General features: G+C 42.8%; 1 protein-coding gene and 1 long non-coding RNA gene across 5 annotated transcripts; one reads left to right on the top strand and one right to left on the bottom strand.

Annotated features, from left to right (window-relative positions):
- Positions 1-6,128: 6,128 nt before the first annotated feature.
- LOC148103355 (barrier-to-autointegration factor-like protein) lies at positions 6,129-8,861 on the bottom strand. Of its 3 annotated transcripts, none has more exons than XM_087839107.1 (4): positions 8,663-8,861; positions 8,481-8,577; positions 7,014-7,140; positions 6,129-6,362 (listed from the first exon to the last, which is right to left on the bottom strand). In XM_087839107.1, the coding sequence occupies exons 3-4, from the start codon at positions 7,137-7,139 to the stop codon at positions 6,216-6,218; spliced, it is 273 nt and encodes a 90-aa protein (XP_087695233.1). In that variant the 5' UTR covers position 7,140; positions 8,481-8,577; positions 8,663-8,861; the 3' UTR covers positions 6,129-6,215. The 3 variants fall into 3 exon arrangements, with proteins under 3 accessions (XP_087695233.1, XP_087695235.1, XP_087695236.1); XM_087839109.1 differs by having other exon boundaries at positions 8,481-8,533; XM_087839110.1 differs by lacking the exon at positions 8,481-8,577.
- Positions 8,862-8,937: 76 nt separating this feature from the next.
- On the top strand, positions 8,938-22,431 carry LOC148103354 (uncharacterized). 2 transcript variants are annotated; one of them, XR_015718627.1, is made up of 3 exons: positions 8,938-9,226; positions 16,864-16,927; positions 21,419-22,431. It is a non-coding gene; the product is annotated as an uncharacterized LOC148103354 (long non-coding RNA). The 2 variants fall into 2 exon arrangements; XR_015718628.1 differs by having other exon boundaries at positions 21,415-22,431.
- Positions 22,432-22,790: the final 359 nt, after the last annotated feature.

Below are 22,790 nucleotides of genomic sequence, written 5' to 3'. Positions count from 1 at the left end.
TAGCTTAGAACTTTGTTTTATATCTTCTCTTTGAACAAGATAGAAATTTAGGAGTAACATGGCCTTACAAACCCAACAGTGAGATCTTAAGAGATCCACAGCCTACGGCTCTTCAATGGGGTGTCACAGGGTCCCCAGGAAAAAAATTGTAAATGTAAAATAATAAAATAAATATTCGTCTGTAGCAATAACAAAGTATAACATAAATTATTCTGTAGCAATTACACAAGAATATCCAGTAATGTCCCTGCCTACAATTAAACACATTCACTTACCAAAAATCGGGGGCATCTGCTGTGGCAAATAGGTGCAAGCCTTTTACCACAAACTTAGTCACTGCTAGGTGACATTCGTCTATCCTGGCCTGAAAGGAGACGCTACCGATAGACTGCAGCGAGAACTGCCAGCATCTGAGCCAGACTCTGTCTGTCTGTCTCATCATGGTCACCTAAACGCACAGTAATGGCAGGTTTTGTAATAAGGCAGAACGCGCTAACATAATATGCACTGTTAGTTGATCATTTATCTGCCGCATTAACGGGAGAGGACGTGCAAACGTTACCGCTGCTGCTGGGTTGAGATTCACGAGTCCGGAGCGGAATTAAAAACACGACATTCATTTAAGGTTATCGCGTGTTTTGTGAGCAAATGCTTTTGCATATTCGTAGTGTTTCCTCCCTTAAATTAAATATCTACTTAGCAAGTATTGCAAGTTGCCCTGTTGTCATCCGTTCTCGTAAAGTGTAATCAAACTTTTGAGCGTTTGAGCCGCCATGTTTCCTGCTCCGCAACGTGGTGACGTCATTCGGGGTGACTGGAATCGATAAGGGAATTGTTTGGAAAAATATGGCAAACAATTCCAAGGAATTGAAACAGTGGGAACCGGTTCTCAACAAGAACCGGTTTTTGATACCCATCCCTACTGATGATTTCTTGTGAACACTCCTTTAGTTTGAACCCAGTGACAGTATCAATCAACACAGTGACAGTATCTTCCTCGCTGGCTCCATATCTCTGTATAGAGTAATCAGTGGTTTGCTGTCCCTCACCATCAAAACACTCCATAAATCCCACAATTGACTTCCTTATAAACCACTGAAGCAGTTACTTTCTAAATGAAGCTTCGAACATCACTGATCACCTTCCTCTGGCCATATGAATCAAGCCTTGACACAGTGCTTCTGAAGCAATGTGTTGTTTTTTTCCTGACACACACCCCGAAGCCTCAGGTTCAAGTGGGCCATCACTACTGTTGGCCACATGTCGGCAAAGTTATGTGACATTAGTGATGTTTGTACTTTCTGCGTTAACTTGGTTTTAAAGCCTTGACTTTAAAATAGACACCATTCAAAAGTTGATCTTAATCTTACAGAGAATGTGATGATATTATGGATAATTAAAGTCAGTCATATATCCACAAACACAATAAGCTAAAAGTCAGTGATGCTGCTTGGTTTGCAGTCCTGAATATCACGGCACAAGCAGGATTCACTGCACTGTTAATGTTAGCTATGTTATATTGCTGCCTCTGTTCGGTGGTGTCGAGCCAAACGGACTTTAACGTGTGTTTGAACGAGCTGACGGTTCACTCGTTAAGCTGAAAGAAAGATGCTTTAATCACAGGAGTAACACATGCAGGGCTGCAGATTAACTTTTTGCCACTTTTGCAGTGGTGCGTCTACCTTTTTCTCTTAGTTGCACCAGCACAAAAGTTAGGTGCACCCACATTTTTCAACTACAACACTTTACACCACAGTTTTACATGAGGGGAGGGGGGGCGGGGGGGGGATTGCTGTCTTTACAGACAATATTGATTTGTAAATAAATAACCAACGATTTTCTCAGCCCAAAGTTCCTTATTTGGAGCACAGTTCTACAAGAAAGATAAGTTACTGAAAAAGTGCTTGTGCTTAAAGTGCTTAGGCACTCTTTGGCAATATTGTTGTTAAACTTGAACATCATCTCAGCGTCTTCTGATGATCTGTTTCCTGCTGCCTGCCGCTGAAAGGCAGTGGGGAGTAGGGATGGGTATCTTTTAGGTTTTATCCGATACCAGTATCAAACCGGTACTTTTGAAACGGTGCTGGTGCTTAAACGATGCTCAAACTGATGCTTAAAGAATCAAGAACACAAACTTTGTCCTAAAACCTCTCATGTTTAGCTGTTTTTTTTGTAAAAAGATAACAATGTTGGCCTTTTCTGTAGCTATAGGGGATTTATGGTATCAGTCTTGGCTGGAAGCAGTGCTTAAATAATGCGGAAAAAAAACACAAACTTTGTCCAAAAACCTCTCATGTTTAGCTGTTTCCCACTTTTTTTTGGTCATTTTAGCCTTTTTGACCAGGGTGAAGGGAGTATCTGCCATCAAACAGGAAGACAGCCGCATGTAACTACGACAGTGTTTGCTACCTTACATGCATTAATTTAATAACGTGCTGAGCCTACTCAACGTAAATTACACACGAACAACATTAAGCTACTCACGCAGAGAAGAACGGCTGCTGCTGCCATCATCATTCATCATCATCTGCCATCATTTCTGCTACACTGGCGTATATAGCACCTTATGTGTACTATATACGAACACACAAGGACAGAGGTATATGTGTCACAGCCGAGCAATTTTAACTGAAAAAAAAAAAGCTAATAAATAATGAGATGAACGTTAAAAGATACACATTTTTAAAAGAAAACATTCATTGCAATTTTTTTAACAAAGTGCAGTAAGGTGCTATACTTACTAACCTCTCCACAAAATCCCCAATGCAAGTCGTCACAAGAAGCTTCCTTGATGGCACTGACAGGGTACCTGTAGTTCAATTCAATTCAATTTTATTTATATAGTGCCAAATCACAACAAAAGTCGCCTCAAGGCGCTTTATATTGTACAGTAGATCGCACAATAATTGATGCAGAGAAACCCCCAACAATCATATGACTCCCTATGAGCAAGCACTTTGGGGAAAGTGGTAAGGAAAAACTCCCTTTTAACAGGAAGAAACCTCCAGCAGAACCAGGCTCAGGGAGGGGCGGCCATCTGCTGCGACCGGTTGGGGTGAGAGAAGAAAGACAGGATAAAAGACATGCTGTGGAAGAGAGACAGAGATTGATAACAGATATGATTCAATGCAGAGAGGTCTATTAACACATAGCGAGTGAGAAAGGTGACTGGAAAGAAAACGCAATGCATCATGGGAATCCCCGGCAGCCTACGTCTATTGCAGCATAACTAAGGGAGGATTCAGGGTCACCTGGTCCAGCCCTAACTATATGCTTTAACAAAAAGGAAAGTTTTAAGCCTAATCTTGAAAGTAGAGATAGAGATAGTGTCTGTCTCCCGAATCCAAACTGGAAGATCAATGATCAATGGGCATTGATTAGTGTACAGTTTGCAAGGTTGGGGAAACCTGCAGTCAGCTGAAGAAGTCACTTGGATTAATGACGAAACGTATGTTCAGATAAACAGAATCAACTTTGTTGGAGTTACTTACCTGGATGATTTCACATGCATCAAGAGAAAGACACAGCCAGAACATTATACACTGCTATTGCAGAAGAAAGATACTTTTTCCAGATATATGGATTTGTGTAGCAAAGAAAAAATGGATAAATATCTCTTAACATGTTTTATATTTTAGCTTCCTGAAAGTAGCTACCCTTTTCTTTTTTGACAGCACTGCAAACCCTTTGCCTTCTCTCAATGAGCTTCATGATGTAGTCACCTGAATTGGTTTTCACTTCACAGGTGTGTCTTGTCAGGGTTCATTTGAGGTGGAGGGACTAGTCCAGTCCAGAACAGGGCCTTGTAGAGGGGCACCTCATTCTATGCCATTTGTGCAGTGGCAACATGGTCAGCTGATTTGACCTTTACCAGGTTCTACCACCTGAATGTGCTGGGTGTCCCTTCGCAGCAGCCTTTGTCTCCATGGTCAGCTTAGTGTCTTGCAGGCCAACCTTAGCGGCCTGCTCCGTTGTGGTCCATGCTTCGGCAGGACTTGCTCAGGTCAGTCTTGGATCTGTCACATAGTGTCTTAAAGAGGATGTGATGGAGTGGAGAGATCGTCTCAGTAAGAGACGATCTCTCCAACTTCAGGCCACTCGGAGATGCATTATGATCAAACCAGGGGCGATTCTAGGATTAGAACTTTGGGGGTGCTGAGCACCCAGAGAGCTGCCCAGCCAGGCAAGATAAACTTTACACTTCACGATGACACTTCTTCCCTGTCTCTGTCAGTCCCTGCATCCTTAAATGTCTCCAGTTGTCCCAAGTTCTCTATAACTGTCTCCTTGGTGCATTTAAACCCCTGTTCCTCCCTGTCCTCATCGTCTGTTGTCTTCGTCTCTTTTATCAGTCATCATAATTTTACCATCTCTGTGCAAGTCTGCAGATTTCTTTATTAAATCATAAGATTCTTAAATTCATCAAGTCTCTCTGTGCCTGGGTCCTCGTCTCAAAACATGACATCACTGTTTTGTACATTTTAAGACAATTTAATCCCCACATTGTGAAAGAAAAACAAAACACTTTTTTGAAAAGTCTGTAACAAAACCATCAAATCTGATCAAGGTCATTTAAATGCTGCAAAAGAAGAATGGATTGGAATAGAAAAAATACATATCCTAACCTTAAGTACTGGGGAAGAATAATGAATAATGAATGATAGTGAGTAAAAAGTAAACTTTTGGACAGAGATTCACTTTTAATGTGTATAATATCATATAATCATGTATGATTATATGATAATGTACATCTATGCCATCTATAATGCCATCTGATAATGCCATCTATGTCCACTGTGAGCGACCATCTGTGAACAGAGGCGGTGGTTTACGACACCAACTCTCTGCCATCTGTAATCCAGTTTTGAGTTCCCTCCCCAGACGCCTTAACGCCCACTTACATCCTGGGCCATCTGACCTCAGGAATTCGCATGATAAGGTTGTCGTGTTTTTAATAAAACATCAGTAGTAGTGAGCAAGCTTCTTTATTTTAACGTGGCTCACATCCATGCATGTAAAACATAACCTGCCGCTGCTTCTATGACACAGTATATATCACAATTTGGTTACACTGCCCCCTAGTGGTGAAGCTGAACTAACCCACATAACTCCTATCAACACAAAGTTGGGGCCAGGTTTCACAACAAGCTCACCCGAAACTCTGGCTGATTGGGACCCACACCCAGTTTCACACCTTGGCTCAGGCGATTAGAGGATCATCAGGGGGTCCTTTTGTCCCTCTGTGGGGGGACACTCCCACTAGGTTTAAATCTGGGACTCCCCACCATTTGACCTTAGAACTGAAGAAGCTTCTCGGATGAAGGTGAAACGTCTTCAAGCAACTTAAATGAAGCTTCTCTCAGTGGGTCAACAGAACTTCTGGCGCAGGACAGCTGTGATGAAAGAAAGGGAAGAAGTTTCTCCAAACCTCTGGACCCAGGAAACCCAGCTTGGTCCTCATGGTCTCCCTCACTAGTTTCTCCCCAGGGTGAATGTAGCTGTTGATATAATATGGACTCTATAGTAATATTAATTATGATCAAACACACACAAACTCTGCACCATTTCTGTCCACGGGCAGGAATGATAACTTTTGCTTTATGAAACAGTCTAAATCTGTGAACTTTATCGAACAGAGTGCAGCTTCAGTTTTGACGTGATGAATGTGAGCGATGACTCACTGACACATGAAAACATGTTTAAAAGCATCGTGAATGTGCTGGACTTCTTCTCTAATGTCCTGGCAGGCTGATTGTGGAAACGTGACGCAGCTCAAACTGACTGTGCTCTCCTCTGTGACTCTGGGTGGCTGGGCAATGAGGGGCGGGGCTTAACAGAGTCCTGATCGGTGACTCCATCGTGTTTCAAAGACTCAGTCTGCCCCCCCCCCCTTCCCCTTGCTATCATCATGAAGGTCAAACAAACACCTTGACCTGCTTCCTAAACTATGATTGTCATTTATTACCTCTCAGCATTTATCTGCAGTACCAAAAACGGCCACAGGAGAGCGGCGCTTCACCGGATGTGAGTCGCATCATCCTTCAGGCGTCTGTTAGACTGAGCCAGTGCAAGCGAGTCATTAAAAACAAAGTTTTTAACAAACACAGATCCACACACACAAACGAAGCTCCGGCACACAAACTTTTATTTATGTTTTATTCATGCTCAGCACATGATAAGCTGAGAGGTGCCTCTCAGGTAGAGGGGGAAGGTCCTCACAGATTGTTGTCTGTCCACTCCTTCATAGCCTGGGTGCAGGCGTTGGCCTGGTGACTGTTCGCTCCACTGCTGCGTTTGACCCATTGATTGAAGCTCTGCGGGTTTCGGTCATGCGTCAGGTAGTGACCGAGGAGGCCAGAGGCCTGAAAACACGAGAAACACACCATCGAATCAGACAGCTTTAAAAAGGAAGCTGAGCTGTAATGACCACTTACAATCACTGAGACAAACAGAGGCTGGAGACTGAGGGAGTCAAGAAGATTGGTTTACAGGACAGGACAAGACAAAACTGAAGACATGAGAGAGAAATAAGTGCAAACAGGAGCAGGATATGACCGATGTGAGGCGCAAAGGAGGCATTTCAGAGGAAAGTGAAACCTATGACAAAGTTCACGAAGCAGGAAAACAAAACCTAAAGTCTGACACACAGAAAATACCACACATGAACAAACACATCAGCTCCTCTGACAGCTTCAGGAGAGAGTTCAGGAATTCACATGATTATATATTTACAACAGGGATATAAACAAAGAATAGCAAAAATCAAGTTAAAAACAGCAAAAGTCAGACTGACGTTGTGTGAGAGAGAGGTTCAAACTGCATTTATAAATAATATGTACGCTATAAATGTAAGAAAAACACAGCATGAAGGTGAAATGCAGAAATCTGTTTGGGATCTTCTGCCTGACAGGTGACAGGCGCGCTCCCCTGTCACAGGCATTTATAGTTCATTAAAGTCGTTCATGTCCAAAAAACCAAATTCTGCTTTTTGTGTGTGTGTGTGTTTTGCGCACCTTGCTGATGCCTTCTCTGTTCAGCTCCCTCCCCAGAGTAGGTCCGATTCCTGGCACCGCCGTCACCGGTTTCCCTGCCATGGGCTCGCTGACGAAGGTGCGGTGCTTCTGAGTGCTGCTTGACATCCTGAGAAGAAATAGAAAAAAAAGAAAAAGAAAAGAAAGAGAAAGAACATTAATGTGACACACGGGTAGTTTGATTTAGGAGCTACGTCAGGGGACGGATGAAAGTCGTACACTGAAAAAAAGGCCATGTTGGATTTACTTGATTCAATAGTGGACACTAGTTGCACACAAATGTTTTGCTTTGGCAGAAACTTAAACAACTGAGTTAAATCAACACAATTTTTTCATATTCAATAAACCTGTGCATTTTGTGTTCCTAAAACGCAATTGAAACATGTTCAGATGAAGTAAGTTGAGCTCTTGGAATATTTTAATCCTTCACAATTTTGTCATTTTATTTCAACACTATTCAATAACTTTTACCCCAGTATTACTTGGTCGCTTAAATACTACATGTTGTCTTCATATTACATAATGTTCAACAAAGTCTAGATCTTGGTTACCATAAAAATTGAATGGATTTACAATGACTACCATTCTCTGGGTTGCAGGAGAGCTGGGAAATAACCCTGAAGTGACAGGGTGCACCCTGGACAGCTCACCAGTCTATCACATAGAAACAAACAACCACGTGCACTTACATTCACGGGTAATTTAGAATCACCAGTTAACCCTAACTCTAATAACTGCATGACTTTTAACTGTAGGAGGAAACCAGAATACCCAGAGAGAAACCACTGCAAACTAGCCAGAATGTGGATTTGAACCCAGGACCTTCTTATTGTGAAGCAACAGCACTAACCACCATGCCAACAATCTAGGAAGTACAGGAAAGCTATGATTTCCTGTATTTGATGCAGAATTTTTTTGTTTTTGTCCTTGACAGGTTAATCCACAATAAATAGCAATAGCATGCATGTGGTGTGTGTGTAGTTCTCTGCCTCTTATAACTCCACTGATTTTCCTGCAGTTTGAAATCTTATGCGATCTTGTGAATTTCATGAGTTCAGCAACTAACCACTCTTACTAGATTGTATCGTGTCATCTCAACAAGAACAAATTAAGTTTTTGAATTCCATGCAAATCCTACATGATTTAATTACGTTCATAGAAACATGAAATTATTGTGTTCAAATTACAAGGTAGACTTTTTTAATGTAACAACCACCCAATTTACTTTTTTTGGTATACCAAAAAAAGTAGAGGTGGCTGCTCGACTTGACTGAGATGGATGCCTTCCTCAAACCACGATCCAAAGAGTGCGAGACTGAAATCCCGTGCAGTGTCGCGGGATTTAACATTGCTATATTATTGACTTACTTCACTTGAACATGATATGAACAATTTAATCTACCCTCTCTGCATATCATGTAGTTTCTACACTATATAGTTACACTTAACTTTAAATCCAAGAGCTGGCCAATCCCTTTTTTTCAGTGTAGGTCAAAGCATGGCTGAAGATACACGAGACGAGAAACAAGCATCAACAATATTTAAACTACGAAAGGAAAAAGAAGTCAAGAGTTAAAATGCTTCGAAATGAATGTTCAAGTTATCATATTCTTTTTCAGGTGCAAACGAACCTGTTTCAAAGTGATTGCAGATATTGTCCTCGTGAAATTCACGTGCTGTCACAGATATCCACGCCCTCACCCCAAAAAAGGAACCGACAAGAAAATGAGGATGAATTTAAGAACTTCAACAACAGCCTCCCCTCTGTGGGAGGAGCTAAAAGAGGCGGTGTGTGCAGCTCATCGCAGCTGCATGTCACTGTTTCCAGAAAGCGTCAGACCTCTGAGCTGGCCTGTTTGGTGCCCTGGGCGGACACACCCTCTGCCACCCCCCCCCCCCCCCCCGTTTGTTTAATTTATTGTGTTCATGTATGTTTATTTCCTTTATTTGTTGTTGTTCCTTTTGGGGTAGGAACTAAGGTTCATTCTGTGTTGCGCCCTTTAAGTGACGTAAAGGGAGGTCAAAAGCATGTGCAAAGAAGCTAAGTTAATAAGTTAACTAAGTCAGAAGAAGGAATAAATAAGCAGTTTAAGGTAAAGCTGCGAAGAAGAATAAGAAGAAATTGGGAATTATTTTTGTTAAGTTTTTGTTCCTGAAGCGGACTCATTCCCTCACGGTTACGTGCAGCCAGCGAGGTATGTTAACTGTGTTTGTTTATCGCGTATTTGTTAATTTGGGTTTAAATGTTTATTTGTAATGTTTATGTTTGGTCATTCTGTACTTTTATGTAATAACAGTTTGACGGTGGATTTTATGGTGTTTCTGAGAAGAAGTGTGACGGAAGAATAAATCCATCTGTGAATGAAGAACCGTGGTGTCGTGTATTAACTGGAGGGAGTGATACTCCCTCTGTGGCTGTGTCCCAATCCAGCGACCGCACGCTTCGTAGTATGCGTAGTCATAGCTGGACTGGCCATCGGGCATACAGACAGATGAAGCTGCTTCCTGGTTGTTGATGTGTGTTTGTTGTATGGATGAGCTGGTGGATGTCAGAGGTAGACAGATGTTTCTCCAGCTGTTGTCTTTGTGGCTGGTAGTCTAGTTGTAGAGCAGCATTGTTTGGGTAAGGTTAGAGCAGAAACAAAGACATTTATGAATCCGTCTCTTCTTCTCTTGCTCTCTAACTCGTCTGTAAACATGTGTGGGGAAACTCAATGTTAAAGCCTACAGCTGGAGGAGGAGGGGAGGGGTGAAGCTGGTGGTTGTGAGTCTGTGAAAGTGAATCCTGCCGGTGCCATAGCTGGTGAAAACGTACTTAGTGCAGACACAAAACGTCCATCAGCTTCAAAGTGTGACAGAAAAATGTCCACATGGTGACTGATGGATGAGAGCATACCGGGCATTTGCCCGGTGGGCCGCTGGCGATATTTTGTTTTTATGGGCCGATCGATTTTTTTATTTTTTTTTTGGAAGGGTATAAATAATGAAAGGTGTTGGATTGGCCAATTGGTCATGATCGACTCTGGGCTGGACCAATTACAGCCGAGGAGGTCGGATGCACCCTCCCCCTTGTTTAGCAATCTTATAGGCCATCCATCGGCTCTTTGTTACTTCGGAAACATGTCTTAAACAATTTCCACAACGTAATCCGATAACAACCGATCTCTTTACCCGTCGGCTTCCCGTGGCTGTCATGCAACAGGTGTTGTGCCAAAAAGTGATTTCCAATGTTTGCGTGTATTTTTTATGTGTAATATCTATGTTGGTAAATAGACTTCGGTGAACAGCGTTTACAAAGGGGCTATATATGGAATTAAAAAATTAGCTGTTTTTTCAAGTATCTTTACAACTCTGTGTTATTGTACTTACATTATAACCAATCCGGTCCTTTATCCCCACTTTAAATATTTTTACAGAACTATTGTAATATTTGAGCCATTTCTGCTGTCCAACTACTTCTTACAAAAGACATTTTTAATGTTAATTAGACTTTTTTTTAACAGCATAAATAAAGGTTATATAAAAGTCACTGCCAAAGACTGATTGCGGCTTCTACCTTGTTACACTAATGTTGTTTGTAGTTCAATATGACTTTATGTCATCCATGAGGGATGCATTTGACATATGTTTCACATATTATAGCCCAACAAGTTACTTATAGCAATTTAAATACGAGCAATCAGTTTTTGGCAAATACCGGAAATCAGTTTTTGGCAGACAATCAGTTTTTGGCACAACACCGGCTATTGCAGTTAATAATACAACAGTTTATTGCCCTTTTTTGTGTTTCTTTTTATCGCTGTGTAACTGAGTTCAATTGAAAGCCTGCATGCGCTAGTACCGCTTGCCACAAGTTCCCAGAATCCTTTGCGGTTTTACCCCTGAATGACGTCACTTTTTTGGTGGGCCGGTCTCTAGTCAAAATGCCCGGGCCGATTTTTTGTCCAGCCCCGTGCGTAGTTCACGGACTACATACAGCAGGTACTACGAAGTACGAGAAGTGCGGAAGTGAGATGCTTGTGAAATGGGACGATCTGGCCTTCGTTGCGCTGCTCAGGTTGCCTAGAAACAATAATACTAGCCACGAGAAACGTTTCATACAGCATTGTCTGACTAAGTGAGGGAGAAAAAATGGTTTTTTTGTTCATTAATTTTTTTATGAGATCACTTTGATTTGTTGAGTACCTGAGGCTGAAACCACAGGACTGTAAACATGATTGTTGGGCTTCATTTCTGTACTGAAAAGTCTTTTCAAGATTAGTTAGTAAATAACAATTAGCTAATGTTGTTCATGAGACTAAAGTCATCTCACTGTGTTAAAGTAAATATAATAGGGCCAAAATTATAGTTATTGTCAGATTATTATGATATATTACAGCAGTAAGCTTGAACTCTGTGTCATTCACTGAACTTTAGTAAAGATTCAAGTTGCATTTATTCAAATTTCCTATCACCTTAAATCTTCACTCAAAGACATCTTTGACAGTGTGTATATAGATGTATTATATATGAGAGACAAATATTGTTCGATTAATATGTTGGCATTACTAAATGTGGCTCAATGCTTACATATATGTGTAAAAAGAAAATATACGAGCTGTGATAACTGTTTCTGATAGAATGAAGAGTAGACTGATATATTAGATATTCTTTTATTGGGTGAGAAAATCAGACCATGTCATAACTGCTTTAAGTCATACAGAATAGATACCAGAGCCTTAAACAGGCTGATTCTGCTAAATGGTCCAAACTGGGCAGAAAGTCTACAAACACATAACATCCTCATAGAATATGATGTAACCAGAGATGGGCAGTAACGCGTTACTGTAATCCGATTACTTTTTTTCAAGTAACGAGTAAAGTAAGGGATTACTATTGCAAAAACAGTAATTAGATTACCGTTACATTCCCGTAGGAACGCTGCGTTACTGCGTTACTAAAACCGTGATTTTTTTGCGAGAATGTCTCATGACAGTGACGTAAGCGAGTGCGACGTTCGTGACAACAGCTGTGTGCAGATCAACAATGGATCATATATCGAGTGCGGGAGAGAGTATGAGCGTGCAGCGTTTAAAGCGTGGAAGTACTGACCTTACTTTGAGTTTGATTCCATAAAAAGTGACAAAAACATTAGTGTCCATTGTGCGTGGGAAGAAAACTTATTTTTACAGCGAAAAAACCCAAAACTTCCGAGCAAGCACCGAGTAGCTACGACGTAATGGGAAACTCACAGAGAAACTCGCGGATTCTTCCACTGACCGCTGCGGCACAAATGCACCAGGGTAAACCTCCGCCTACCCCACTTCTGCTTTACAGGTAAAAATAGAGCATCTATATCATTGCATCTATTTGAAAGAGTGAGTGTAAACACACACAAAAAAATATTTTATGTGCTGGAATGTGCAGAAAATAGGTTTAAATATTAAACAAATTTCTTCCAGTCAGAGAATGTTGCATATAATTAAAATTTTGCTTGATGCATAAAGTTAAAAGATTAAAACTAATAAAACAAGTTTTAAAAAGAGACTTTTCCATTTGATTACATTTTGTATGATGGATTATGCAGAAAATGTCACAGTTTGACAGGCAGACCGTGGGGGTGTAGGGAAGGAGGACCCAGGCGCGGTGCTCTGTGTGCGAACAGTGTGTTTATTTACAGTGTATGGTGCAAAACAACAATAAATCCCCGTGTTTCTCAAGACTCCCGTGTCGTGTCCTCCTTGTGCTCTCTGCTCCGTGTCTGCACTCCCGGTGCTCGCTGCTCTTTGAGCCTCCCACGCTCCTCCTGCGGGAAACAATAGCGGCAGCTGTCAGGACACTTAACAATAGCAGGCATGCACTAAACGACTAACCCTAAACTGGGTGACTAACGTGGAGTCTCACGCAATGATCCCACGTCGGTGGGAGCTCCAAGACTCTCCTAAGTAGCTCCCCCGACGAGGCCTGATCAGCAGCAGGTGTGTGGCTTCGGGTGTGACCAGTCCGCCAGCAGGGCCACACCCACCAGGCCTGAAGGCGCCCGCAGAAATAGATATACACACACACACACACGTGCAAACAGGGAGAAGGACAGCAACACCAAATATACATACAATAATAATATAATTCATAGCTGCTCGGGGATCCTGGGTCTGACAGAAAAAGTAGAATTGGGCTGAACGATCTATCGCTTTATCACCTATTCAGGTTGTAAATCGTGTTTATAAAAAGTAGCTAAGTAACTAAGTAACTAAGTAATTAATTACTTTTGAAAATAAGTAATCAGTAAAGTAACTGGATTACTTTTTTGGGGAAGTAATCAGTAATTAGTTACTGATTACTTTTTTCAAGTAACTTGACCACCACTGGTGGGGAGAGGGGACACTTGGGCAGTGCGTTTACTGCATATAATGTGTTATCAACCTTTTCATCTTTTTTCCTTCAACAAGTTCATGTGAAATGTCTGATATTTTTTAACTCTTTCTGGCATATTCAGCTCATAAGTGACTTTACTCACTTGTCTGGCAATCTCGTATGGTCCATGCCATTTTGTCAGCAGCTTGTTATTACTGGTGGGAAGCAATAACAGTACTTTCTGACCTGGAAGGAAGACCCTATCCCTGGCCTTCTGATCATACCAAGTCTTTTGATGTGCAGCTTTCATGTTGTCTTGCATCAATGATGCCATTTCTCCAATCTCTCTCTCATGTTAATTACGTAGGCTGCGATGTTTTCACCCTCTGCTTTGGGGTCCTCCCAGCAGTCCTTAGGCAGATCCAGGGGGCCTCTCACTTGGCGACCGTACAAAAGTTCAAAAGGCGAGAAGCCAGTACAAACCTGCGGGACCTCCCGGTAGGCGAACAGAAGGTATGGCAGCCATTGATCCCAGTCAGCACCTGTGTCAGAGACAAACTTGCGCAGCATACTTTTGAGAGTCTTGTTGTATCTCTCCACTAGCCCGTCCATTTGGGGGGTGATACGAGGTGGTCTTAAGTCCCTTTATCCCTAACAGCTTATAAACCTGCTGCAACAACTTGGATAGAAAGTTTGTTCCACAATCCGTCAGAATTTCTCTTGTTATGCCTACCCTAGAGAAAAGCTGCAGAAGACAATTAGCAATGTGACGAGCTTTAATTGATCTGAGTGGGAAGGCCTCAGGAAACCGTGTCGCATAGTCACATATGACTAATATGTAGCGATGACCTGTGGAACTCCTCTCTAAAGGGCCCACGATATCCATGCCTAGCCTCTCAAAGGGTGTTTCAATAATTGGCAGTGGTTGCAACTGGGTTCGCGCTACTCCTTTGCCTGAGGTCAACTGACATTTTTCACAGGAACGGCAAAACTCAGAAACCTGGACATACATCCCTGGCCAAACAAAATGGCTGCTGATCCTATTCAGTGTTTTGTGAAAAGCCATATGACCTGCCCATGGAATTAAATGACCCAAATCCATAACTTTGTTCCTGAACTGTTGTGGGAGTGCTACAGCTTCGCACTTCCCCTTTCTCTGGTACAAGATGCCTCCTTTAATTAGGTAAACAGTATCTGCAAGACAGCTTACCTGACCTTGACTAGCCCCCTCTACCTCTGTTACCTTCTCAAACCAGGGTTTTAGAGTAGGGTCGAGTCTTTGAATTGCACCTAAATCTGAGGGAACATCAAACTCAAGCTGGTTATTTGGCTTAGGAAACAATGCTGTACCTTTTTCCCCTGAGCCTTTGAACTTTTCTCTTCTTTTCTGAGCCCTAGACTTCCTAATCTTCCCTGGCTCTGTTTTGAGAGACTCCTCAAAAAAGGGTAGCTCTTGCATCATTTCATTTGCACTTTGTGCTCTTGTGACTACATGACAGGGTTTAAATGGCTCAACTGTCATATCTAGAGGAAGTGAGCTTCCAGATTCATCACCTAAGCCTTGAATGTCTTTCTCAGCACTCACTTGAGGGTCATACACTGACTGATGTATTAGATCAAAAAGAGTGGGGATGTCATTACCAAGTATCACTAAATATGGCAAACTGGGAACCACAGCTACCACTAACAAGTAGATTTGACCTCCCACTGTCAGGTAAACCTCAGGAGTGGGGTACCTGTGTTCATCTCCATGCACACAACTTATTGTAGCCCCAACCCCACTTAGCTTTTCTCCTGAAATTATGCTACAGTGTACAAGAGTTTGGAAGCACCCAGAGTCAAGCAAAGCTTCCTCTTTACGCCCATTAATTAAAACAGGGACAGTACAAGCTTTCTTTTCTACCGGCTCTGTGGCTGGTCTTGGAACTGCACACAAAAGAGATGGTTTTGACTTAAGGGCAGGGCAAAATTGTTGTGTATGGCCAAAGTTATGACAGTGATAACATTTAATATCCTGAACTGAAGACTTAAAGGATTTCTTCACATTGTGAGGTCTATGGGAAGGGAGCTGACTAGAACTAGAAAGATTTCTAGCCTGAACTTGACCAGAACCCTGTTCACCCCCAATGGACTTACTTGGTTGGGCATAGTGGGTCTCCCGGCTGAAGTAGGTGCTCTTGCTTCCTTTTCTGGCTGAAGTGAAAACCTCTGCGAGGCTAGCTGCTTCCTTTGCCGTCTTCAGGTCATGCTCACGTATCCAGATCTCCAGCTCTCGGTTAACCATTCTCAAAAACTGCTCTAGAATTATCTGCTCAGATATTTCTTCTACAGTTGATTTTTCAGGTTTAATCCATCTTGAAAACAGGTCTTTCAATCTTACATAAAGTTCACATGGCGTCTCACCTGGTTCAACTTTCAGAGATCTGAAGCGGCGTCTGTAGGTGTCAGCAGTGATCTCATATTTTGCCAGAATTGCCTCTTTCACTTTATCATAATTCTCAGAGTCTGTTAAATCCATAAGAATGTAGGCTGTGCGGGCTTTACCTGTCAACAGGGGAACCAGACGAATAGCCCACTCATCTCTGGGCCATCGACACACATTTGCCATTCTTTCAAACGTAGTCAGAAAATGTTCAGTGTCATCTTCTGTTGACAGAGGAAAACGTTTTGGTTCAATTAAAGACCTGGACCCACTGGCCATTGGAATGTCTTCACCATTGAATCCAAGTTCTTGTTCTTCATATGTTTTAGGGGGCGCTGGCGCCTCTGGTGGATCAGGCTTATCAATTACAGCATTAACTTGTAGCTGGATTTGCTGAAATTGATGCTGCATGCCTTTCCACCTTTGTTCCTGATGTGACAAATCCTTCTCCCACTTTTGGTCTCTGGCTGCTTGAGACTGCATAAGAGATTTCACCAACCCTGTCAACTCCTCCAATTTGTCCTCAGGGCTTGTTGCTGCCATGGCCTCTAGCTCAGATGAAGCTCCAACTCCTTCATCAGGCTGCTCCTCATGGCCTGGCTTTCTTCCACCTCTTGTCATCATCTTCTCACTGTGGCATGAGTGACACACTTCTGACACCACTTTAACAGGGCGGCCCTTAGCGGCTGGAAACACAGTGAGATGAACCAAGGCAAGTGTAGAGGAACAAAAGTATTTATTTGCTATACAGCTTTCCTTACAACAATTAACTCGTCGAGCTTCTTCACAGCACAAAATCCACCTCTAATGACAACTGGCAGCCTTATATATGTTCAGCTGTCACAGATTAACCCATTCTTCCACTCTCAGGTAAATTCTTAAATCCCATCCTTCCACCACAGTATACAATATATCAATTAGAATAAATAAATACATAAATACATTTCACATTTTCATATTAATACATAGTTCACACTTTAATGTTACACCAAACCCAATATTATAAAAACCCAGAAACCCAAGCACAAAAAGATTCACCACACTCTCTTTACCAATGGTCTCTCCCGGAAACTTTAGATGGTGTCTGGACCCCCGGGGAAACATTTGCCCAAACACCTTGAAGAGGACACAGGCAAGAAAGGTGAGTAATCATTATCTTACACTTATTTGCACCACTTTTATTCCTAGATTTCACACACACATTTGCATTAGTTTTCCTTACTGGTAAACCTTAATCCATAAAAGCCATGTAGGGTCTTTAGCAGCCTGTCTGAATAAGCCAAGAGGAAGTGACATATTGAGGAGAGTACGTGCACGCACTGTTGGGAGCGAGCGGAGTGCGGTACTGAGCGCGCGTGTGCCTTTACAGCCGAGGACTTAAGGAGTTGAAGGAGGTGAAAGGCCTAACCTTTGTCGGGCTGTTGCAAGCAGCAGTTGATTGGTCTGAGGAAGAAGAGGCTCAACCCTCTGTTGTTCCCCAAAATAGGCCTAGATCTAAAGGTGCAGTGAATGCGACTGCACCGGTTGAGGATAGACCATCCCCCCTTACCATGGAGATGCTCCATGAGGAGATTAAGAAACTAGCTTCTCGCCAGGAAGAGTTATACCTAGTGATAGGTTTGTAGCTTAAACCTATTCGCTGGAATGTTGAAGACAATATAATTACACAGCAAAGCAATACACGAAGTAGGCAAAGTTCTTCATCATTCTCGTGCACGGGAGAGAACCGGACAAACGCCGTTCCTTCGCTTGACCCCAGTTGCTCTCGTCCGCTCCCCCGTAACACTGCTCTTTTATTGAGGTTACATGAATATGCATAGGTTCATTAACATACAACGTCTACATACAAACAAAGAGTACCTTGCCTTTGTGTGTGTGTGTGTGTGTGTGTGTGTGTGTGTGTGTGTGGGGTCAGAGTGTGACCCCATAAATGACTTCCCTAAACCTGCTGGTTTGGAAGTCCAGCAGTTCATCTAAACAAAAGGCACTTAGCCTAAAACAGATATAGCCACGTTTATCCTACCATAAAACAATAAAACAAGGTACGACCTCTTCCCATGCTCCCAGGATGTAGGTGTGGATTCCAGAACACTCTGGAATGCACACCAAGCCTTTGCAGCCTGCTAAAGATCACACATCTTATCACTACACAATTAATTATACACCTCTAAGCATATATGGTTAAATATTTCTAAGCATAAATGACAATCAAAAATACAAAACCTAACACCTAGCACTGCAGAGCAGGGAAGGGGGGAGCAGCCAGCAGAGTGTACAGCGCAGGCAAACACCCCTAAATGACAGTGAAGGGCGATACATTTGCTACAGCTGTGGGGAACCCGGCCATACTAGCCGGCGCTGTACCAAAAAACTAGACGCAGGGGCTTTGGCTCCTATCCCCATGGACCCAACTCAAGGATGGGGCTAAGAAACACCCCACCACACCGACCATTGGGCGCCAAGCAGCCGAGTTTTTTTGTGACAGAGGTGGAGGAGAGCCTCAAAAGGAGTGCTCTTGGAAAGTGTCGCACTATTCACCTTAAGATAGGGGGAGTGAACACCACCTGCCTCTGGGACACGGGGTCAAATGTGACTGCTATTACGGAGTCCCATTGCTTTGGGCCACAGGAGCTGAGGTCAGCAGACTGGATGGAGCTCACAGCAGTAAATGGGCTCGATATTCCTGTCTTGGGCTGCTTGGAGGCCGAGATTGAATGCGCTGGGAGAGTGGTTGGCAAGAAGTGCATTTTTGTACTCACCGACACTCACCCTCAGCTAGGCAAAGCTAATGGGCTCCCAGGTATTGTGGGGATGAATGTTATAGAAGATCTCGAAGCACTTTTTACCGCGGATGGGGGTTGTGTCCAAATGGATCCTTACGCTCCCGACGAGACAGAGGCCACCGTCCGTAGGTTGATAGCCCGAGCGAGGAAGGAGACCTCCCGCATGGGTCCGGGTGGCAAAATTGGGTTTGTCAAGGTGGCTGGCAGGGAACCCATCATCATTCCCCCGATGAGCGAGAAAGTGGTGGAGGGCCGTTGCAGAGTCCCACCTAGGGTTGAGTGCCAAGTGCTGGCTGAGGCGGCAAGAGAAATAGAGCTGCCGTGGAGACTGTTAGTTGCCAACACTCTCGCGATGACCAGTGGTGGAAGAATCCCTCTCAGAGTGATGAACACAAGTGAGAGAGCTGTCAAGTTGATGCCTAGAGCCAGGCTTGCAGTTGTTAGCAAGCCACGAGCTGTACTCCCCAAAGAGGTTGTACAAGTAGAGGAGAGAGAGGGGGCGCTCGTGGTTAAGCTGCTGGGCCAGGGTGAGAGCATAGCGACAGGGGGCGAGGTTAGGCAGTTACCAGTCCCTGTACAGGCCAACACTCAAGATCTCACGGAGCTGCAGTGTCAAAAGCTTTGTCAGCTATTAGCCAAACACAAAGGCGTATTCTCAGCAAGTGAAATCGATTATGGCTATACCACCACTTTGACACACAGTATCCCTACCGAGGCACCCCCTATCAAACAGAGGCACCGAAGGGTCAAACCCCATGTCTTTCAGGAATTTAAGAGGCATGTTTAGGAACTCGTTAGCCAGGGGATCCTCAAAGAGAGCTCAAGTCCATGGGCCTCACCTGCGGTGGTAGTTATTAAGAAAGATGGAAGTGTTCGGTTCTGCTGCGATTACAGGCGGCTGAACGAAGTAATGTGCAAAGATGCATAACCACTTCCTCGCATCGAAGAGTCGTTGGACGCGCTTGGCAATGCGCTGTTATTCTCAACCCTGGACCTGACTGCAGGCTACTTCCAAGTGGCCATGAGCGAAGCGGACAGGGGAAAAACGGCGGTTACAACACCATTTGCCTTGTTTGAATGGACTCGGATGCAATTTGGCTTGTGTTAAAGAAACTCAAACGTGCTCTTCATGCAGCTGAGTACATCAAGTGTTTAAAACAGAAGCTGTGCAGGTCTGAGATCAGCAGCTTTGTGAAACACCAAACTGAGGTCCTGTTAATGCTGATATATAGTGACACAGTTACATGAGTGATTAATCCTTTTGTTTTTTTGTCTTTAACTTTATCAATAAAACAGCTGCAGCGTTCACTACAGCACATGAGGTACTTTAACCTTTGTACTGTTTTCATCAGTTCATTTTGCAGTTAACATGTGAACATGTTGGATGATCTGTCTGCTGTCACTGGGTGGTGCTGAGGTCTGAATATGAGGGCAGCTCCTGTAATCACAAAGAGGACAGAACCATCACAAACTCAAATATAAAGTTTCTCCCAAATCTGAACCCCCCCCCCCCCCCCCCCCCCAAACAAAAGCAAAAAAAAAAAAACTCCTGATCCTTCTCTGTCCTCACCCACCCAGGATCTGAAGCTCTTCTCTTACATTTTTTTCAGTTCCACAGTTTTCTCTTGATGTCCATAGTTATTGATGAGGAGTTACTAAAGTACAAGCTTTTTTTTTTTTTAAATGGTGTTACTGTCTTTAAAGATTTGGCAAGAGACTGAAAACATGCTGCTGTTTGAAGATATTTAATAATCAGTTCTACACAGGAGCTGAAGCAGAGTGCAGCCTGTTGCATTTAAAGTACAATACTTGTAATAAAAGTACAGTAACAATAATTAGTGACTGAGCAACCCGGGGCATTTCGCTTGATTTAGTCAGGGTAACTGTGTTTCCACACCGAACGCGATAGACACGACCAAAAATGCGGCAGACGCCCCTAACTTGACGCGGGCAAATTTGCACCTCGACGCTGTGTGATACCTGTGCTAATATATGCTAAACTATCCGTTTATACACTGCTAACATGGATGTGGTATGCCAACAGTGAATGCCGTCGGTCTTTACTGATAGCAAACTGTCGTATGGAGACTTTTTATAATATTTCTAGTGATAATCAAAAGGTCTCATCAAGTCCTGATTTAATTCGATTTATGTTGTGTTATCAGTGCTAGCAATGATAGCATGGCTGTGGTGTCATATGTGGTATGAGAACCACTGTGGATTAATCTTTGTAGTAATACTCACTCCTTTTTTCTTTTTTTTCTTAGACCTGGTTTAATTCTGGTATAGTTGAATATTTGTATATAATCCTCCAGCTGTCAGACTCTATAACAGGGTTCACCAGCCTTTCTTAAAACTCACATATAACTCACTAGATAAAATTGTGAACAGTTTGGTTCATCTTTAGTTATATGGTTCTATCTAGCATATTCTATCTTGATAAGCTGTCTTATCTCAGGTTAACTTTTCAAAAAATATTAACAATGATTTAAGCAAGGAAAGAGCTACATGTCAACATACAATTCTTTATTTCTATTAATGACTTACTTCATTCATACCTGATTGACATGTGTAGGAATTATGAGTGATTGGCACACTGTAGGGGTAAAAGTTGCTACAAATCAAATTATGACATGTTAAAGTTAAAACAAAACACAACTGACTGTTTTATATTATATCTAATATATATCATGTAATTATACTTATAATTACAAAATGTTTTATGTAAGGTTTATGTTTTGTAATTTAAATCTGAAGTACTGAAATACAAAAGTATTTTGGAATTTGAATAATGTATTTTGTAACTGCAGTACACATAATACTAATTTTGAACAATTTTGTCCAGGTAGCTTGCCACCGGGGACTCCTTCAGGACCATCACGTTCAGTTTCAGAGTCGGTGTGTCCACGGTGTGCCAGATCACCCCCCAGGTAGCGACGGCCATCTGGGACTATCTAGTGGACGACTTCATGGCTGTGCCTTCGCCTGGAGGCTGGCGGTCCATCGCAGAGGGATTCCAGGAGTGCTGGAACTTCCCTCTCTGCTGTGGAGCTCTGGATGGCAGTGGCGGTCCTAGCCTGTTTGGCACCCCAGGCGAACACTCCCTCTAATAAAGTATTCTGATTCTGATTGTTTCAGGATACATGACACATCTGCTTACCTGCATCTTTTGCTCGTTTCTCCTCCTCTTCTTTTCTCTTTTTTCTAAACTGAGCACCTGATGGCTTTCAACTTTTCTTGTCCATCTTCCATTGGTTTTAATTTTGCCCTCCAGTATGAGCACAAATCCACCAACCCGAGGATCACCACAACTTAATCTAATAAACCTACACCTTAGTTCACAGATTCACTTTGTCTAAGGTGTATTTCTGGGATTTGCACAACCCAGGATTCAGATCATGAATACATAATGGGTTTGGATTTACAACATTATGAATGAAATGTGCTCTATTTGGAAGCAGCAGGTCTCCCTCCCCTTTCGACGGGTTGTGTGTGAGACTTTAAATCATCAAACTGTAAATTAGAAATTTTAAATTGTGTATATTTAATGTCTTACTCTTCTTATATTTATTGTTTGTTTACTTGCACTGCTGTAACTGGAGCCTCGTCGTTTCTTCTCTCTGTATACTGGACTGTATGTAGCGGAGACGACAAAGTTTACTTTGACTTCAGCAGCAATTAGGCGCACCGAGGGCTCTCTCGCTCACTTTTCACGTTTCAAAAAACACATTGGTGTAAGTCTGTATGATAATCTCTGGTGTTTTCTTGTTTGTGGTTTTGTTTTTATTTTGCGAGTTGGTAATTAGATGCTGCTCCAGCCAGTCAGTGAATCCCCCGCCGACCCGCCCTCTCCTCCCTGTGCCGCAAGTAGCAGGCGCACCTCGCAAAAGGAGGGCGCCCTTACTCCCAGCAAATGGGCGATAGAAAACTGATCGGTGCCCGTACCATTCCCAGCCATGAGCTGGCTGATGTCGGGGCAGCATGAGTACGAGCATTTTTTTTCCGCCGATGCCTGTGATGCCGCCCCCCACATCGATGCCGCCCCAGGCTACCGCCCGTGTCACCTGTATCAAAAACCGCTACTGCTGGATGGGAAGCACATCCAGACAAAGGCACCCCATATATCATATAGGAGACACACACATTGATATACACTAAATATTGATTTTATTTCTTTTTTTGTGGTGCCCAAATTTATGCACCTGCTTGATTTTGTTTAAA

Source organism: Neolamprologus brichardi, chromosome 3 (genome assembly GCF_056152115.1).
Source record: "Neolamprologus brichardi isolate AB-2024 chromosome 3, ASM5615211v1, whole genome shotgun sequence".
Classification (NCBI taxonomy): domain Eukaryota; kingdom Metazoa; phylum Chordata; class Actinopteri; order Cichliformes; family Cichlidae; genus Neolamprologus; species Neolamprologus brichardi.
Note: the sequence above shows the minus strand (reverse complement) of the source record. Positions and strands in the feature narration are given on the sequence as shown.

Excerpts from the sequence above, each read along its gene's own strand:
- LOC148103355 (XM_087839107.1), bottom strand. The coding sequence starts at position 7,139 with ATGTCAAGCAGCACTCAGAAGCACCGCACCTTCGTCAGCGAGCCCATG. Across the intron at positions 6,363-7,013 it reads ACAGAGAAGGCATCAGCAAG|GCCTCTGGCCTCCTCGGTCA; the intron begins GTGCGCAAAACA and ends TCGTGTTTTCAG.